Source organism: Lygodium microphyllum, chromosome 26 (genome assembly GCF_053477565.2).
Source record: "Lygodium microphyllum isolate KBCC chromosome 26, Lygodium_microphyllum_v1.1.10, whole genome shotgun sequence".
NCBI lineage: Eukaryota > Viridiplantae > Streptophyta > Polypodiopsida > Schizaeales > Lygodiaceae > Lygodium > Lygodium microphyllum.
Genome location: NC_141160.1, coordinates 58,233,161 through 58,251,675, shown reverse-complemented (window position 1 = coordinate 58,251,675; position 18,515 = coordinate 58,233,161). Strand labels below are relative to the sequence as shown.

The 18,515-nt window shown below is 41.6% G+C and overlaps 1 protein-coding gene across 1 annotated transcript; it reads right to left on the bottom strand.

Annotated features, from left to right (window-relative positions):
* Positions 1-7,058: 7,058 nt before the first annotated feature.
* On the bottom strand, positions 7,059-8,197 carry LOC148013308 (pentatricopeptide repeat-containing protein At4g25270, chloroplastic-like). The gene is made up of 4 exons (XM_087667866.1): positions 8,151-8,197; positions 7,995-8,060; positions 7,740-7,866; positions 7,059-7,667 (listed from the first exon to the last, which is right to left on the bottom strand). Exons 1-4 carry the CDS (start codon positions 8,195-8,197, stop codon positions 7,059-7,061), a joined length of 849 nt encoding a protein of 282 aa, XP_087523992.1.
* Between the last annotated feature and the right edge of the window lie 10,318 nt (positions 8,198-18,515).

Genomic DNA, 18,515 nt, shown 5'->3' with positions numbered 1-18,515 from the left:
ACCACGATCTACAGTAATCTTACCAACACAACCATACCTGTAGAAAATTTCTTCCAATAAGAACTTACACACTGCACTAGTGGTCTTCGTTCTCAAAGGTCTGACCTCAACATGATTGGTAAGATCCTCTCTAGCCAAAACAACATACCTCATCTGCCATAGACCCATAGGCATAGTAACCAAGTCAACTACCCACTTATAATGAATGCATAGTGGATAGGTCGGATTAAGCTCATCTCGATGATGCACTACGGAATACATCTGACAATCTCTGCAAGACTCTACAAAGTGAGAAACATCTTTGTACATGCCTTTCCACCAATATTTTTCCTTGATTTTCTCATAAGTAGCCCACACTCCTCTATGACCAGCCCAAGGACTCTCATGAAACTCCCTCATCACCTGTAACTGGGTCTCTTTATCGCAGACAACCCACAAGGGTAATCCACCTCTCTTCTTCGGGTGCTTCCAAAGAAATCTGTCCTTGAGGAAATAACCATAGGCTTTTCTTCTGATCTTCTTGAACTCTTCATCTGTCAATTCATCTCTTTTGCTTAGTATACTAAGATATTTGCCAATCTGCAACCAATCTCTAACATAGAGTTCTTCTATGAAAGCCACAATATCATAGACATGGCAAACATGATCAACCATAGTGGCTGAAATTTTTGCATCATCCTCTTCTGTAAGTAGTGTCTCCTCATCATCATATCTGGCTCTAGACAACATATCTGCCACTGGATTATCCTTCCCTGCTATATGTTTAAATTCTAGATTTAATGACTTGATGTATGCAATCCATCTCAGCATAGCTATATCCAGAGTAGAGCAACTCGTAATCATACCTATCAATGGCAAGCAATCTGTCTCTACCACAACTGAGGCTCCAATAAAGTACTCCTTGTCACATTTGAGAGCCGTAACAATTCCCAATAATTTCCTCTTGATTTGCGGATACCTCCTCTGTCTCTCGTTTAGGACTTTCGCCCCAAACCAAATAGCATACCTATTTCCATCTGCATCATCTTGACCCACAGCCCAACCTATGCCAATTGGACTAGTGTCAACTGTCAAAACAATAGGCCTTCTGCAATTATAATCCGCTTTCTTGAGAGTAGGAGCAATCTGCAATAAATTCTTCAATTTCCGCATGGCTCTAGTGTGGCTCTCATCCCAATAAAATTTCTGCCCCTTCCAAAGCAGCTGATAGAAACAATCTGCTATGTGTGCAAAATGGGGTATCCAAATCATGTAAAACACACAGGCTCCAATTAATCTCCGTACCTCTAAAGTGGTAGAACAATACTCCGTAATCTTGCCTATAGCATCCACCTTCTCAGATGAAGGTTTCCTGCCATAATACCCACACATATGTCCAACAATGACAACCTCATTTACTCCAAAAATAGATTTTTGCCCTGATAGTGTCAAGTTCACTTCTTCTAACCTGGTCAAAATCTTTTCACAAGCTGAAATATGATCAGCCACAAAGTATCTGTATCCCTGCTCATTTAGACTCTCATCCTTCTCTTCTTCTGTACACCCCTTAATGGGCACATCATCCAAAAAAGGCATGGTAAGCTGAGATATATACTCACGAAGGACCTTATGCATGGCATTCGTCATATGCGCTACAAAATTAGTGGCACCTTGAGGCAAGGTACACATCCTGACAAGCCCAATAGGAGTTCTCATAGTGGTTATGTCCCTGCTTTCCAAAGCCAGCTGATACTGATCATATCTCGAATACAAGTCACCTAAAGAATAGATGGCATGTCCAGCAAATGCTTCTGCAAACTCATCCACAACTGGACCTATACCAACATTCCTGATAGTAACTCTATTCACTGGTTGCATATCCTGTATGAATCAGAGAGTATCATTCTTCTTTGGAACCGTAAACCACCTATTTGAGTATGGTGCAGATGATGGCTCTAGGATTCCCATCCTGATTTTCTCATTCAACAAGTTTAACTTTGGCAGGTGTGCCTTAGGCACTGGAATAGGTCGGAGGTTCCATGGAATATGAGGAATAGTAAAGATCACCATAGGGGCAACAATATCTGGATTCACACATCCAATCTCATGCAAGAAGAAAGCAAAACCCCTTCCATGTCTCTCAAGCATATCCTAAAAGCATTTCTTATCTGAGGGTAGCAAGAAATCACCATTTCCAATTTTTAATTCAACAAGAGTCTCTACTAAAAATTTATGGCCTATATGCTCTGGATTCCTCAAAATTGGCTGTTTGACAACCCTCTCTATTTGCTGATCACTGTCAGGTGGAAGCGGTATAGCTATCGGCTTCACCTTCTTATCCACAGTCTTGTATTTCGTGTCAACCCTGGCTTCATTATGATCCTCTGCATTACTCAAATCTTGCTGTAAATCAGCAATTCTGCACTCTGGTGGTGGCTGAATATCCTCATCCCTCTGGTCTATGGACTGCATAAGAATAGCCCTAAACTCTGGATGCTGAAATATTTCAGTAGTAAACTCTGTTGGCTGAAAGTTTTCAGCCCTTTATTTCTCTGTAGGCTGATCATAATTAGCTAGAAACTCTGTTTGCTGAATTTCTTCAGCACTCAACACTTTTTGCTAAGTCACCTCAGCCTTTGACTCTATCTGTAACACAAAATTTGAAATTTCATGAAACATGTCCAGGGACTGCACTGATACATTACTATGACAACTCTGCATATCAGTTTTCAGCATAGTTTCCATTTCTGTCATCGTATCTGCACAAACCATACTATCATACATCCCATCTATATGCTCATCATCCTCTAAAATACCTGATTTTTCAAATCTTTCTCCTTTCTACATATATATTGCTTGGCAGCTCTAGGCAACTTAGAAGTCTTCTGATAACTCATCGAACTGTTTGCTGAAATTCCAACAAAACTGGAGGAGAAAACACTGCTGCCAGGAGGCAAGAACTCCAATCTCCTCTATTCTGTACCACCGTCGTCTCGCGGAACAGCGGTACCTAATGAAAACCTGAATCCCTCATAGTGGGAAAAGGTGCATCTCTAAGAGTATCTCTATTTCTTGCATAGTTTACACACACAGTCATAAACTAGACTGCTCTCATACCATCTTTACTGCGAATCTGTGCATAAGCACATCCAACATCCATTACTTTCGTCTCCATGCGCATCTCTGTGATGAATGGTTGTCCAAGGATTATGGGGCAAGAGCATGAATCTTGCACAAAGAAATGGAAATCCTCCTCTACATCTCCAATAGAAATCCTGACACTGGGACATGTAGCATACAAATCACCTACAGTATTGTTAGCGGCTCTCATATGCCACCCATGCTTTGCATCCATAGGCCATCTATTACTTTCATAAACTCCACGAACTATGAGATTAATCTCTGAACCATGATCCACTAAAGCAACATAAGGCACCTGTTTCTCTCCAATTTTTACCATTGTTTCTGTAGTTTCCCTAGCCCAATGACTCTGCAAAAAATGACTATGCGGTATCAAGATAGGCTCATCAGTTTTAGCATAATGCATAGGCTGAACCCTCTTCTCTATCTACGGAAAAATAGAAGCATTTCCAACCATAACCTCATTCCCATCCTCATCCAACTCCCCAATCAAAACTCCCTTTGTATCAATAGTAGGAAATGCATGTCTTTTTCTCTTTAGGACTTCCTGGAACTGATCTTGAAACTCTCTTTTCGAGATGCCCAAAACCTCATAAATAGTAAAAGTCACCTCACTACCAAATATCTTATCATTAAAGATTTTCTTCATGTCTGTAGATGTCTCAATATCTGACATCAATCTAAACCCTCGCTGCTTTTTCTCTCTAGTCTCTTGCCTCTTTTCTTTCTTTTGAGCATCTTCCATCTGTCGTTCTAGCCCTGGTCTCAAAGACAGCCCTGCAATAGGTGGAGTAATAAACTCACCCCCTCTAGTCTTTTTAGCTGCATTTGGATTCTCTTCATCCCTCTTACGCTTCTCCTTAACAAATACATCTGCTCCCTGAGACTTAGCCAAGTAGGCATAAATAGTGTACCTATCAACAAGCAAATCCCAACCTATCTAGAACCTGCACTAGTCAAAACAGTCTGCTGAATTTTCCCCTTGTTTGCCGTCTCCAAAGCATATGTCCATAATGCTGGCTGACTCTCTGAACCTTTCTCAATCTGGACTCCATATGCAGAAGCATCTCCTCTAGCTGCCACATAAGAAGTACGCGCAGCCATATCATCTACTAATTTCTTCATTCAGCCTTTCCCAAAATTACTAGTAAGTGGAGCTCCTATTTCAGTCAACCAGATCTTGCCATCTTGTCCCCAAAATACCAAATTCTTCCTCCTTGCATCTTGAAAAGATTCACAATCCCTGCAATGCTGATGGTCCGTACTATCACACCAAATACATCTCCAATCTCTCCTAGGTGCACTAGGAGTACTCCTAGGTGCAGTAGGAGCACTAGAAGAAATAGTAGGCGCAGTCGAAGCAAACTGCTCTTTCAATTTTCCCACCAATTTTGCTTTAACTGACTCCAGTGTCAAATCTGTTATGCCTTTGATTATGTCATCAAGAGAGGAAGGAACCGACAAAGCAGATGGTTTTGGAGCAGAAGGAGCTGGCATCGGCCTTGGAATAGGAGGAACAGGAGGAGTAAAAATGCACGCACTGGCATAGGCCAAGAAACTGGCTGAGGAAGAGAAGAAATGACAGGGGTAGAAGCAGGCATAGGAGCAGAAGACGGCGTCGGTATCATGGATCCATTCTATAGGCGAGTCTTCCATATCCGCCTCTTGGTCAAAGTCGAGACCGCATCCTGGGCATCTTGCCAATCTGTTTTAAGACCCATAGGCTTAGTGTGATCCTCAAGAAGCTCTCCTAATTCTTCCTGAAGAGCAAGAACTACAGCTTGCAAGAAAAGCTCAACTTTCTCAACATCCAACGCTTTTTGTTCAATGGCATCAAGCTAACTATACCTCTCTTCAAATTCTCGTATCAACTCTGAAGCAGCTAGACCTTTGTTTGGCATGTAGACCCACTCTCATAATGATCGCCGTGTAGCCATCCCAAAGTCTTCAAGGAAATACTCTTCTTTCAGGGCCTTCTTAAAATCTTGCCAATGCAAAATTTGAAGGAAAAGATCAGTCACTTTTACCCTCAAGGCGAGTGTGATAAGGCGAAGGAAATATTTACTCATAAGTCCTATTGGTACTCCAAAAAATCCCATCTTGATCTCATATGTCTTCAAATAAGCTGAAACATTACGGCCATCAAGTAGCTTCTTTTCATTCTCAACTGCTTCAATTGCCTTAGTCGCGCTAATTGCATTCTCTTGCTTCGAATATAGTTGCCTTTGCTGAGACAACTGTTGTTGATGCAACTGTTGCTGCTGCTACATATACAATTGTGTCTGCTGATTTTGAAGCCGCATATACATAGATATATTCTACAAAATCTGCTTTAAATCATCTGTAGAAGTACTTGAAGCATAAGTCGATGATGAAGCTGAAGTAGAGGACAAAGCAGGAATCGTAGAAGAGGCTGAAATGGATGCTGAAGTATCTCCCATCCTAAAATTTAAATGCGATGCTTTCACATCGGGTTCACCAAAGATCTCGAAGGGTTTTTCGAAAGCAAAGTCGCGTCTTCAGAAGATGACAAATTTCAAGATAGAAGATCAATTCTATAGTAAGAAATATCAGTGATATTAGATAGATCAATGGATCATCCTGTGTTAGATCCTTTCTATTCAAAGCCATGCACAATTCATAAGTACAAGGCCTCAAAATAAATTTTCCCCAACAATATGAAATCCAAGTTCAAGGAGAAACTGAATCAGCTCCACATTGTTGATCCCTCTGTCCTGAAAATCTCAGTAGCAGCAGGGATGTATTCTCGAACAATTTGTCACAGTTGGTCATTTGTATCAATTAACAGGAATTAAAAACATGCTTCTATTAATTTTTCATCTTCAGTACCTCTGGATAAAAGATCAGCACGCTAAAAAGTCATAAGTGTATAGAACCAACCACGGTTCTTTTCAGCTGTAACTCTCTGCCACTCCCGATAAAGAGTGAACAATGCAGCTGTTGTTGTGAGATCCAAAGAACCATGTTCTCCAGAATAAGAGAGTGATGAAGGCTGCCTTAGAAGCAGGTCTTTCAGGGTCCTTTCAACTGGCAATGATTTCAATGTAGATGTGGCAAATTCCAGCACTTTAAGTTTTTGAAGAAAGGATTAGCTTCTTCAATCCTGCCAGACACAACGGTGATGCCATCGTTCGGTTCAGACTTGGAAGAACCAGCATGCCTACCGTCCTCTGAATATCAGAGCGGGTAAAATCTCTCCTCTCCGAAAGCTTTTCCCTTCGTTGCTTTTTCTTCCAGCTCTCCCCATTCAATGTCTGTATTTTTCAGAGGAAACCCAACATCTGGCCTTGCGCAGCTAGCCAGCTCATTAAGAAGAGCAATCAAATCAGCAATATACCACAGCTTTCTATTGTTTCCTCCAGATTACTAGGTTCTTTCACAAGTTCGTCCTCATCTTCTAAACGTAATCGTAATTTCTCACTCACACCCCAAATTTGCTAGAGTAATCTGAAAAAATCTGCCTCATTAGCATCTTTAGATGGAGAGCCTGCATCAGTGTGGATTTCTCCATTAATGTACTTGCGCCTTAAGTTCTTTGCTTTCTCATACACCTGCCTTTCTGTGAATTACGCTCTACTCTCCCACTGACCTCCTTGGCTACCTCTCTTTTTTTCTTTTTCTCCCCAATCCCGTATTCTTTTCCCAATTGCCTTCCTGCTTTTTCTTTTACTAGGCCTACGCTCAGAAAAGCGGCCCTTTTTCTTTACCAAAAAAGCGGCCTTTCCCCCCCCCCCCCAGGCCAGAGTAAGGGCCAGTTGGAACAAACTTATCGAATGAACTAGTAGGCCCTTTATTTGCATTTGTGCCTCTTCCACCCGGAGAAATTAGACCACTTCTTCCATCTCCCTTTTTCATGCCTCTTCCCACAATTCGCCGCCCACCTCCAATAAATCTTGTGATAAGTGCATTCCATGAAACTATGTCTTGAACCGGAAGCTTGCTAAACATTGCCGTGATTCTGTAAACAAGCCATAGCTGTTGTACAAAGTCACAAGTGTGTTGCCAACATGAAACTCTTTATCCAGTCCCCTTTTGTATATCTCTACATGGAGTTCTCGGCCTGTATCTAAAGCTCCTATGATGCTACATGATTTTAGGCTGTAAACAAATGTATTAGCATCAGCAGAAATACCATCCAACTGTAGACGTTGGAAACATTCCAGAACTTCCTCATTGAGACCATGTTCAATGTATCTTGCAATCAATGCAGAACACACAACTGCATCTCGAATAGGTAGTGCATAAAAACTTTGGCATGCCTCTGCCAGTGATCCATAATTGATGTACATGGCTACCAGTGTGCTGCCCATGTACACATCTATTCCAAATCCCCTAGTAATTACTTCTCTATGTATTTGATAACCTGTTTCTGGAGCTCCTATGATACTAGATGCCTTTAAGATGGAAACGAATGTGATGGGATCAGGGCTGCAACCTTCAAGTTGCATTTGTTGAGAACATTTCAATGCCTCATCACCAAGGCCATGTTCCACATATGCTGCAAAATGGCCTTCACTTGATTTATACTTTCAGCATATATTTGTATTATTAACAAATTGATTGCAAATGAAGTTCACTGATCTACTAGCAAATCTGACCAGATCTATGCCCGAGGCCTTATAAATCCAGATAATCATTGTCTTGTCCGCTCCTCCTGTTGATGCAAATATTTTACCATCCCTTGAATAGGCCACACAATACATGATATCTTTGTGCCCCTTAAGACTATGAACAACAACCCCTTGCAAAGTTTGAATGTACAAGCTCAGTCTTTCTTCTTCCTCTTCACCTCCATTGCAAGATCCAAGGTAGATGGTAATCAATCTTCTAGTCCTTTTGAAACTAAGCCAAACTTCCCAAACATCTCCACCACTATGCTTCCCACAAATATATTCACTTCCAAACCCCTCTCCACTATACTGGCACGCAGAACAAAAATGCAAACACAATAACTAAGTATGTACAAAGTAACAAATGTCACACACACAACTTTTTGGTGGATTCCATACCTCGGATGTGCAGCAGTACGACACCGTTCAGTGGCTGTTTTAAGCATTTCTGGGGCATTGCCACTTAAAATCGTACTGATTGCCCCCGCCGCCTTCGACGAAGTCTAGTTTTCCCCTGATATTTGTAGTTTTTGGCTATTTTAAAGCACTTCTTGGCAAAAAAAATCATTTGTCATTGGTGACCACGGGATAGGGTGACTCAGCCCCTCGAATCCCACGAATAGATCTACACATAAACAATAAAAATGAGCATCAAGCTGATACAAAAAATACACATCACAGCTCATACCCTACCTCCTGACAAAACCAAGGCATGAAATCCACGAGGAGTAGGCCCAACATCATTTGACAAAAGGTCCGAAGCTAGTCACTAACCAACTACTGCAACAAGACCAAACTAAAGAACTATCAAAGAGGTCATCCTAAATGGTGTTCTGAACTATCTACCTAACTAAGGACAACTGAACCAGGCGCTCCTACTAGGGGATGACTCCTATAGCCTAATCAAGAAATAGTTTCTTTTAGCACATTTTTCTTCTAGGTCTTTATTTTTCCATACTCAGGCGTGTAAAAAGGAGGGAGCTGAGTGTAGTGACCCAAGGAGAATAGGGCATCGGCCTCATGTCCTGTCTCGGTACCCAAGAACCTACCAAGCCCTCGCAAGGCAACACTTAATCCTTTTCTAAGGCTCACTTTTATTTTCGCTCCAACCTTCTTATATTCTCTTCTTTTATGGCAAGGTGTCACCCCAAGGAAGGCAAGGCATCGGCCCCGGATCTTGTCTCATCCCGAAGAACCTACCAAGCCTTTGCAAGGTGATAAACAACAGCTCAAGGGTTTTTTTTAATTTCCTTTTCTATTTTTATAGGGGTCACGCCTTTTTACACACCTTTATATATTCATATATTGTCTTTCAAATCTTTAGGGTTTTATCTCTTTCCATCAGTATTTTAGTAGGCTTCTCTAACTGCCTCACAACTAATAGAAACTCCTAGAACGGCTGCCTAGTAGGTCAGCATAACAGGGTCACTAGAACTCCCATCTAAAATAGGTCTTTCAATACGTGGCAATGTATTGCAGGAGGCAATGACTATTCAAACCTTCCCTAGATATACCTTGTCAAGATTGTGGGAGAGAAGGAAGGAGTCTCACTTGTAGCTTTCTTGCTTGCACAATGGGGGAATACACACACAAGTAGAGGCTGAAAACAATTTTCCTCTTCTTAATTGTGTAAGCCAAAAAAAAAAATCTAGTACAAAGAAATAGAAGAACCCTATATATGGGTCTCAAGCCAAACTCAACTAACTATGGTGGCATACTAACTGATCCTCGAACTAGAGTAGATAAGGATAGCTGTCATCTAGCTATTATTCATGGGCGGTGTACCAACCGCATCTGCAACTAACAAGTCGGTGACATAAATATGTGTTGACATACAATGCATTTAGAAACAAAATTAGAGACATCACATTGCATATTTGGCCAGAAAAAATCTTCATGTAAATTTCTAAGTGTGGAGATAATACCACGATGTCCCATATAAGGAGGCTCGTGTACTTCTTGCATAATGAAATGACAAAAAGGGTTAGTAATACATAACCATTTTTCATAAAACAGAAAACCATCGGAAACAGAAAAGTTATTAGTAGGAATCCATTGATTGTTAGATAAATTTACCCAAACATCATGAAAATCGGGATCTTGAAGATAAGTATTTTTCATTATGTCTAACGAAGAAGTAGAAATGACAGAAATATTGTTTAATGATGGCCTACGGCTAAGTGCATCCGCTACTATATTTTCCTTACCTGGTTGATATTGAATGAGTAAAACTCTCTCTCACACATAGTGATAATGCACCTCAATGTGCTTTGTTCTAGCATGACAGACTGGGTTATTTGCCAAGTGTATACTACTCATGTTATCACAATAAATGACAATTGGCCCATCTATAGACTGATGCATATCATAAAGTAGCTTATACAACCAAGCTACCTCACATGCAGCCATTGTTGCACCCCTGTACTCAGCATCTGTGCTGCTTGACAAGGCAACTGTAGGTTGTTTCTTGCTGCTCCAAGTGACTGCAGCACTCCCAAAAGAGAACACATATCCACTGGTAGATCGTCTATCAGAAATACTTCTAGCCCAATCAGCATTAGTGTATCCATGCAATTGTATCTGAACCCCAGTCTCATAAAATAGTCCATACTGCAATGTGGACTTCACATACCTAAGTATGCATCTAGCCGCATCCAAATGCAGTTTCCTTGGTGCCTGCATAAACTGACTTACCAATCCAACAGCATAGCTCAAATCTGGCTTGGTAATAGTCATATAAATCAAACTTCCTACTACGCGTCTGTACATAGTAGGGTCTTCGAGAAGCTCACCTGCATCTGCGCTCAACTTCACATTCTGCTCCAAAGGAATTGAAATAGGCTTACAACCTGTCATCCCATATTTGGACAGCATGTCCAATCTATACTGCCTCTGCAAGAGCCATATCCCACTTGGTGATCTAATCACCTCAATGCCCAATAAATAACGTAGCTCTCCCAAATCCTTCATCTCAAACTTCTGCTTCAATAGCATTTTCACATGAAGGATATCTTCATCACTGTCACATGTCATAATCAAATCATCAACATAAATGACAAGCAACATAATACCTTTCTCTGTTTTTCTCACATAAAGTGAGAAATCTGCCTTGGAAATCTGAAAGCCAATAGTGACAAGATACTGTCCTATCTTGTCAGACCATGCTCTAGGTGCTTGCGTCAAGCCATACAAGGCTTTCTTCAACCTGCAAACAAACTCAGGATGAACAGCATGTACATAACCTGGTGGCTACTCCATATAGACCTCTTCTTGCAAATCACCATGCAAGAAGGCATTCTTTACATCCATCTGATGTAAAGACCATCCCTTTGATGCAGTCATAGCAATGACTGCTCTTACGGTTTCCATCCTTGCAACCGGACTGAATGTTTCTTCATAATCAATGCCATATGTTTGTGCATACCCCTTGACTACTAATCTTGCCTTGTATCTATTCACAGAACCACTTGCATTGTGCTTCACCTTATAAACCCACTTACAACCAATTGCATTCTTATCTTTAGGCAAAGGTACCAATTCCCATGTAGTATTTTCTTCCAAAGCGTCCATTTCTTCATCCATGGCTTTCTCTAATTTTTCTTTTCCCATGGCTTGCTCAAAAGAAGTGGGTTCTGGTTCCTGTATCACTTTGACTATATAGGCATAGTGAATGGCTGTAAATCCATCATATTTCAGCCTATCCAACTCATCAATAGAAGGAATACCCAACTCATCATCAATGCTCTATTCTGAGCCACTGGATTCACCATCCACATAAGAGTGACCTGTATTCACATCAAACATGGGCTAATCTACCTTCTCTTTTCCTTTTCGTGATACCTGCATACCACTATCTGCATTTCTTTGAGAAGATTCTCGTGATCTCAATCTACCTGTCCATGGCGAAGAATTTGAACCACTGCTAGAGGACACTCCAGGTCCACTAATATCTTGTGACTGCTGTTGTGAATTCTGTGCAGCATTACCATTTTGTGCGTCTACATTATCAATCACATTTACTAGTTTATACCAGCTACTCATCTCATCAAAAATAACATCTCTCCTCACTGTAAACTTACGAATAGAAGGGTTATAGCATCTATACCCTTTCTGCTCTGCAGAGAGTAACCAATAAAGATGCACTTCTCAGCTTTTGGATCCAACTTGGATCTCAACTCATCTGGCACATGAACATAGGCAATGCAACCAAAAATTTTGAAATGAGAAATATCTAGTTTCCTACCAGTATACCTCTCCTCTGGAGTCATGCCATGTATTGCTGCAGTGGGAGTCCTGTTCATTATGTAGACTGTTGTAGCAACTGTCTCAACCTAGTAAAAATCCGGCAGGTCTTTTTCATTGAGCATGGCACGAGATACCTCTCTGATATGCTTGTTTTTTCTTTCTGCAATTCCATTTTGCTGTGGGGTATGACTACATGAATATTGCTGCTTTATGCCATGCTCCTGCAAGAACCTTGCAAACTCATTTGAGAGGTACTCTCCCCCTCCATCTGACCTTAGGCATTTTATTTGCAGGCCTGTTTCTTTTTCAACCATAGCTTTAAGAGTTTTGAAATGCCCAAAAACTTCACTTTTCTTTTTCATAAAATACACCCAAACTTTTCTGCTATAGTCATCAATAAAAGTGACAAAATAATGACAACCTCCAAGAGATGCAACTTTAGTAGTCCACACATCAGAGTGGATTAATTCCAATGTCTTCTTACTCTCTTGAACATGTCTAGGAAATGGTTTCCTTGCCTATTTTCCAAACTCACAAGCTTCACATACCTTATGCATTTCTGTGACCTTGAATTTAGGCAATCCTGCAACAATATTTTGGGCTTGCATTGATTTAAGTTGCTGTACATTAACATGACCAATGCGTTTATGTCAGATATCAATATCTGCAATTACACTAGTCCCATGTGCAAACATTGTCAAGATTGTGGGAGAGAAGGAAGGAGTCTCGCTTGAAGCTTTCTTGCTTGCACAATGGGGGAAGACACACAAGGGTGGAGGCTGAAAACAGTTTTCCTCTTCTTAGTTGTGTAAGCCAAAAGAACTCAAGTACAAAGAAATAGAAGAACCCTATATATGGGTCTCAAACCAAACTCAACTAACTAAGGTGGCATACTAACTGAGCCACGAACTAGAGTAGATAAGGATAGCTATCATGTAGCTATTATTCATGGACGGTGTACCAACCGCGTCTGCAACTGACAAGTCGGTGACATAAATACACAACGGTCACCCTGGCGTATCACGAGTGGAGCTCGATATCTCAACACTCCCCCTCGAGCTCAATCCCAATTCCTGCACACCAAGCAGGTCTCTGAACTTGCGCAGCTTCTCTGCGCCCAATGCCTTCGTGAATATGTCAGCTACCTGATCCTCTGTGCTGACATAAACTAGATCAATAAGACCTAGTAAAACCCTCTCTCGCATATAGTGATAATGCACCTCAATGTGCTTTGTTCTAGCATGATAGACTGGGTTATTTGCCAAGTGTATACTACTCATGTTGTCACAATAAATGACAACTGGCCCATCTGTAAACTGATGCATATGATAAAGTAGCTTATGCAACTAAGCTACCTCACATGCAGCCATTGCTGCACCCCTGTACTCAGCCTCTGTGCTCGACAAGGTAACTATAGGCTGTTTCTTGCTGCTCCAAGTGACTGCAGCACTCCCAAAAGAGAACACATATCCACTGGTAGATCGTCTATCAGAAATACTACCAGCCCAATCAGCATCAGTGTATCCATGCAACTGTATCTGAACCCCAGTCTCATAAAATAGTCCATACTACAATGTGGACTTCACATACCTGAGTATGCGTCTAGCCGCATCCAAATGTGGTTTCCTTGGAGCCTGCATAAACTGACTTACCAATCCAACAGCATAGCTCAAATCTGGCCTGGTAATAGTCATATAAATCAAACTTCCTACTATGCTTCTGTACATAGTAGGGTCTTCTAGAAGCTCACCTGCATCTGTGCTCAGCTTCACATTCTGCTCCAAAGGAACTGAAATAGGCTTACAGCCTATCATCCCATATTTGGACAGCATGTCCAATCCATACTGCCTCTGCAAGAGCTGTATCCCACTTGGTGATCTAATCACCTCAATGCCCAAGAAATAGCGCAACTCTCCCAAATCCTTCATCTCAAACTTCTGCTTCAATAGCATTTTCACATGAAGGATATCTTCATCACTGCAACCTAGGGCTAAAGCTTTGTCCCGCAGCATATACTGCCCTCTTGCTACACCGCGAAGGGCGTCTCAATCTGAGACAATGCACTCTTGCACTTTCCGACTGTGCTACCTGTGCAGAGACTTGCTCCCAAACAGAAAAATGAAAGTAACAATGGTCCTCTTACCAGAACATTGCGAACTTGGTTTGCTTTCTTGAGCTCCTTACCACGAACAAGGCTCTGATACCATGTTAAGATTGTGGGAGAGAAGGAAGGAGTCTCACTTGTAGCTTTCTTGCTTGCACAATGGGGGAATACACACACAGGTAGAGGCTGAAAACAATTTTCCTCTTCTTAATTGTGTAAGCCAAAAAAAAAAAACTCTAGTACAAAGAAATAGAAGAACCCTATATATGGGTCTCAAACCAAACTCAACTAACTAAGGTGGCATACTAACTGAGCCACGAACTAGAGTAGATAAGGATAGCTGTCATCTAGCTATTATTCATGGGCGGTGTACCAACCGCATCTGCAACTAACAAGTCGGTGACATAAATGCACAATGGTCACCCTGGCATATCACGAGTGGAGCTCGATATCTCAACATACCTAATCTAAACCTGGGACTTCATGCCTTGATTGCTGGTCCCCAACAAGAAAGAAAACCCCCTTTAAGTACATAGATATATATAACATGAAAGAACAGGCACTCGTAAAGGAGAGATATCACATGGATAGGGCCACGAGAAGCTTCCACGCGACTAAGGCTCCTTCCAAGTGCTTCTTTGAACCTAGTTAACACAGGACTAAAACGGGAAACCATTAACTGCACCCATACTAAATAGACACCTGGCCATCTTGGCCTAATGAAATAAAGCATTTCACCGCAAACTAACTGGCCCTCTTGGCCTAAAGAAATATATTATTAAAACCCAAATACAACTGGCCCTCTTGGCCTAAAGAGATCAGACATTAACTAATTAAAGCAATTGGCCCTCTTGGCCTAAAATGGATAGTTCATTCTAATCCATGCAATATATGATCTCCTTGGCATATACAACACATCCTATCAAACTAATTAGGATACCAAGGATAGCATAAAATATGAGGACTAGCCTCATGCTACTCATGCGAGTCAGCTAAAAGCTTGATCTATACTCTTTGTAGATCCACTAGCCCAAGCCTTTCTACTGATATCTCAGTAATAATGGCCATCTCTTCTTGGGTACTATGAGCTGAATGAATGACATCATTAGGTTGATATATCTCATCCCCTTGGTCGTCATTCAAACGGATCGCTTGTCCCAACTTTCTAGTAACTCCTCCTACAGGGAGAATCATGGATTTATGATCATTCAACTCTTCTCTAATTGGACCATTACATATGTCAATGATACGATCCAAACTAGACAGAGCTTCAAGCCTAGACCCATCACATAGATGCATCTCAGGACGACAATCCCTATGGTCATATATCGCATTATGGCCTTTAGTCGCATCCTCTTGGGAATCCATCAAAGCATGTCCCCATGCAATTCCTAGCCCTTCATCTGACACACCAACAATATTTTTAGGGATTTTGGGCCTCAAACCCATCTCATATTCCTTTTCATATTCTTAGACTGCCTCATCTGCCCACTTGGTCCAATGGACTCACTGTGGATTTATCACCATTACCACATGGCCTCACAGCCTTATGGCTTCTACTTAGTACAGGTGGACCTTTGGCATGCCGCATCTTCTCTACACGAGATGTCTTTACTTGCCTTTGTCCACTCTGCAACAACTGCTTAGCCATAGGAACCATGCTTTTACTAAAAGGAATAACATCTACTCGAAAGCATGATTCATCTATAAATTGGAAAGGTCTCTTAAGAGCCTTACTAGGAGCACAACTAGAGCCACTCATAGCATGCTCATCTAAGCTTGTAGACCTAATGGTTCTATCAATTCCACTGTCACAACTACCTCTCATGGAAGTGTTGCAAGCCTTGATGGGACTTACAGGGCTTGGAATCTTTTTATCCCCAGGGGGTATATTATCCCTACTATTGCCATTTTCTGCTTGGAGATTTTGGCTACCAAGGTTCCTCTCATAGGCTGCCTTGGTATCAACAAGTGAGCTATCTCCTTGTAGAAATGGTTGGAAGCTAGGATGCACTTGTACTGAGCGGGGAAAAATCCAAAAGTTTTCCCAACATCTCTGAATATGTCCCTCATAATCAATGGCATGCATCTTTGCTTCCCTTAACGATTTAGGATTGTGCAGTCCCACTTGGATTTGCATGTTAATCTCTAAGCCACTCAAAAAGAGCCCACATAGCACATCACCTGGCAATGCAATAGCTCTTCTTGGCCAAAGCCTCAGAATATCATCAAAGGCTCTAACGTATTCTTTAACAGAAGGATAGGACTCTTTCCTAATCTGCATTAGTTGCCCTAAAACTTGGGTCATAGGCACCTTCTTTTCATATTCATCTAAAAATTGATCACTCAACTCCTCAAAGGATTTGATAGACCCCCTTGGGAGGCTCCAATACCATTTTCTAGCCTCTCCCTTTAGGGTACTTGAGAATACGAGCATCCGATGAATATCATTGAACCCACTTGCAAGGCAAGTTAGGCCGTATTCTCGTAAATGCACCATCGGATCCTCATTAACCAGCCCGTGAAACACTAGAAGATTCCTATAAGGAGGAGGGCATTTATTCCTTTCCTTTGGGATCAGCACTGGGGCATTAAAATCCTCATAATCATCACCCTACTCTAGTGTCTTGGGGTCTCCAACCTCTTCCATTTCCACCTTTACTGGTGTAGGAAGGTTAATAGAATCCTTGCTATCCCTTTCTGCCAACTCAGAGAGTGGTCTAGGGAGTCCTATGCTATGCACTAAGGAGTCTACTCCATCGCTTGATGTTGGTGTTTTAGTAATTTTATCCTCATTTGCTATTGTTTCCCTAGAATCGGAGGTAGGTCCTAATAGAACCTTCCTTTCTGATAAGGGTTTTCCACATATGTAGATATCATCCAATGCTTTATAGATCTGCAATATTGTGCTTTGGAACCCAATTGCATCAACATCGGAGGTATCTTCTGCTCATAGGCATATATTACTTTGACTAATGGCATCAATGTCGTTTCCTTCAAAAACTTATCGCTTTTGAGGATCACATACGACTGTGCCATCCTAACATCACTTTTGCTCTCTAATCTTTCCTCTAGCTCCCATGGACTATCTCTCATGATTACTCCATGGGTATTTCCCCATAGTGACCCAAACTCCAACATGGTGTCACTTTCAAGGCAAAGGGTAAAGTAACCGATCACATTTCTAGCCAAATATCCCACCAAACCATTTAGAATGGACAAAGTATCTTTAGGGTTATGGGGATTCCTTGGTTTCATCATCATGCTCATGGCAGAAACTTCAATCCACCTATTTTAGCATCCACCGCTTCAAGGCAGCTATCAATTATATAATAAAGCTAACAAGTCCCTTATAAGACCAAGATTCGGAAACCACCACTTATAGGCAGCTCTCGGCAAATGCACCACTCATGGGACATAAAATGGGCCGGCACTTGCTATGGCACTAGCCAGACCTCATGCATATGACAGACAACCCCACCACACGGCTATCAAGATTGTGGGAGAGAAGGAAGGAGTCTCACTTGTAGCTTTCTTGCTTGCACAATGGGGAAATATACACAAAGGTGGAGGCTGAAAACAGTTTTCCTATTCTTAGTTGTGCAAGCGAAAAAGAACTCAAGTACATAGAAATAGAAGAACCCTATATATGAGTCTCAAACCAAACTCAACTAACTAAGGTGGCATACTAACTGAGCCACGAACTAGAGTAGATAAGGATAGCTGTCATCTAGCTATTATTCATGGGCGGTGTACCAACCGCATCTGCAACAACTGACAAGTCAGTGACATAAATGCACAACGGTCACCCTGGCATACCACGAGTGGAGCTCGATATCTCAACACTCCCCCTCGAGCTCAATCCCAATTCCTACACACCAAGCAGGTCTCTGAACTTGCGCAACTTCTTTGCACCCAATGCCTTCGTAAATATGTCAGCTACCTGATCCTCTGTGCTGACATAAACTAGATCAATAAGACCTAGTAAAACCCTCTCCCGCACATAGTGATAATGCACCTCAATGTGCTTTGTTCTAGCATGATAGACAAGCTACTTTATTATATGCATCAGTCTATAGATGGGCCAGTTGTCATTTATTGTGACAACATGAGTAGTATACACTTGGCAAATAACCCAAGCTACCTCACATGCAGCCATTGTTGCACCCCTGTACTCAGCCTCTGTGCTCGACAAGGCAACTGTAGGCTGTTTCTTGCTGCTCCAAGTGACTGCAGCACTCCCAAAAGAGAACACATATCCACTGGTAGATTGTCTATCAGAAATACTACCAGCCCAATCAGCATCAGTGTATCCATGCAACTGTATCTGAACCCCAGTCTCATAAAATAGTCCATATTGCAATGTGGACTTCACATACCTGAGTATGCGTCTAGCCGCATCCAAATGCAGTTTC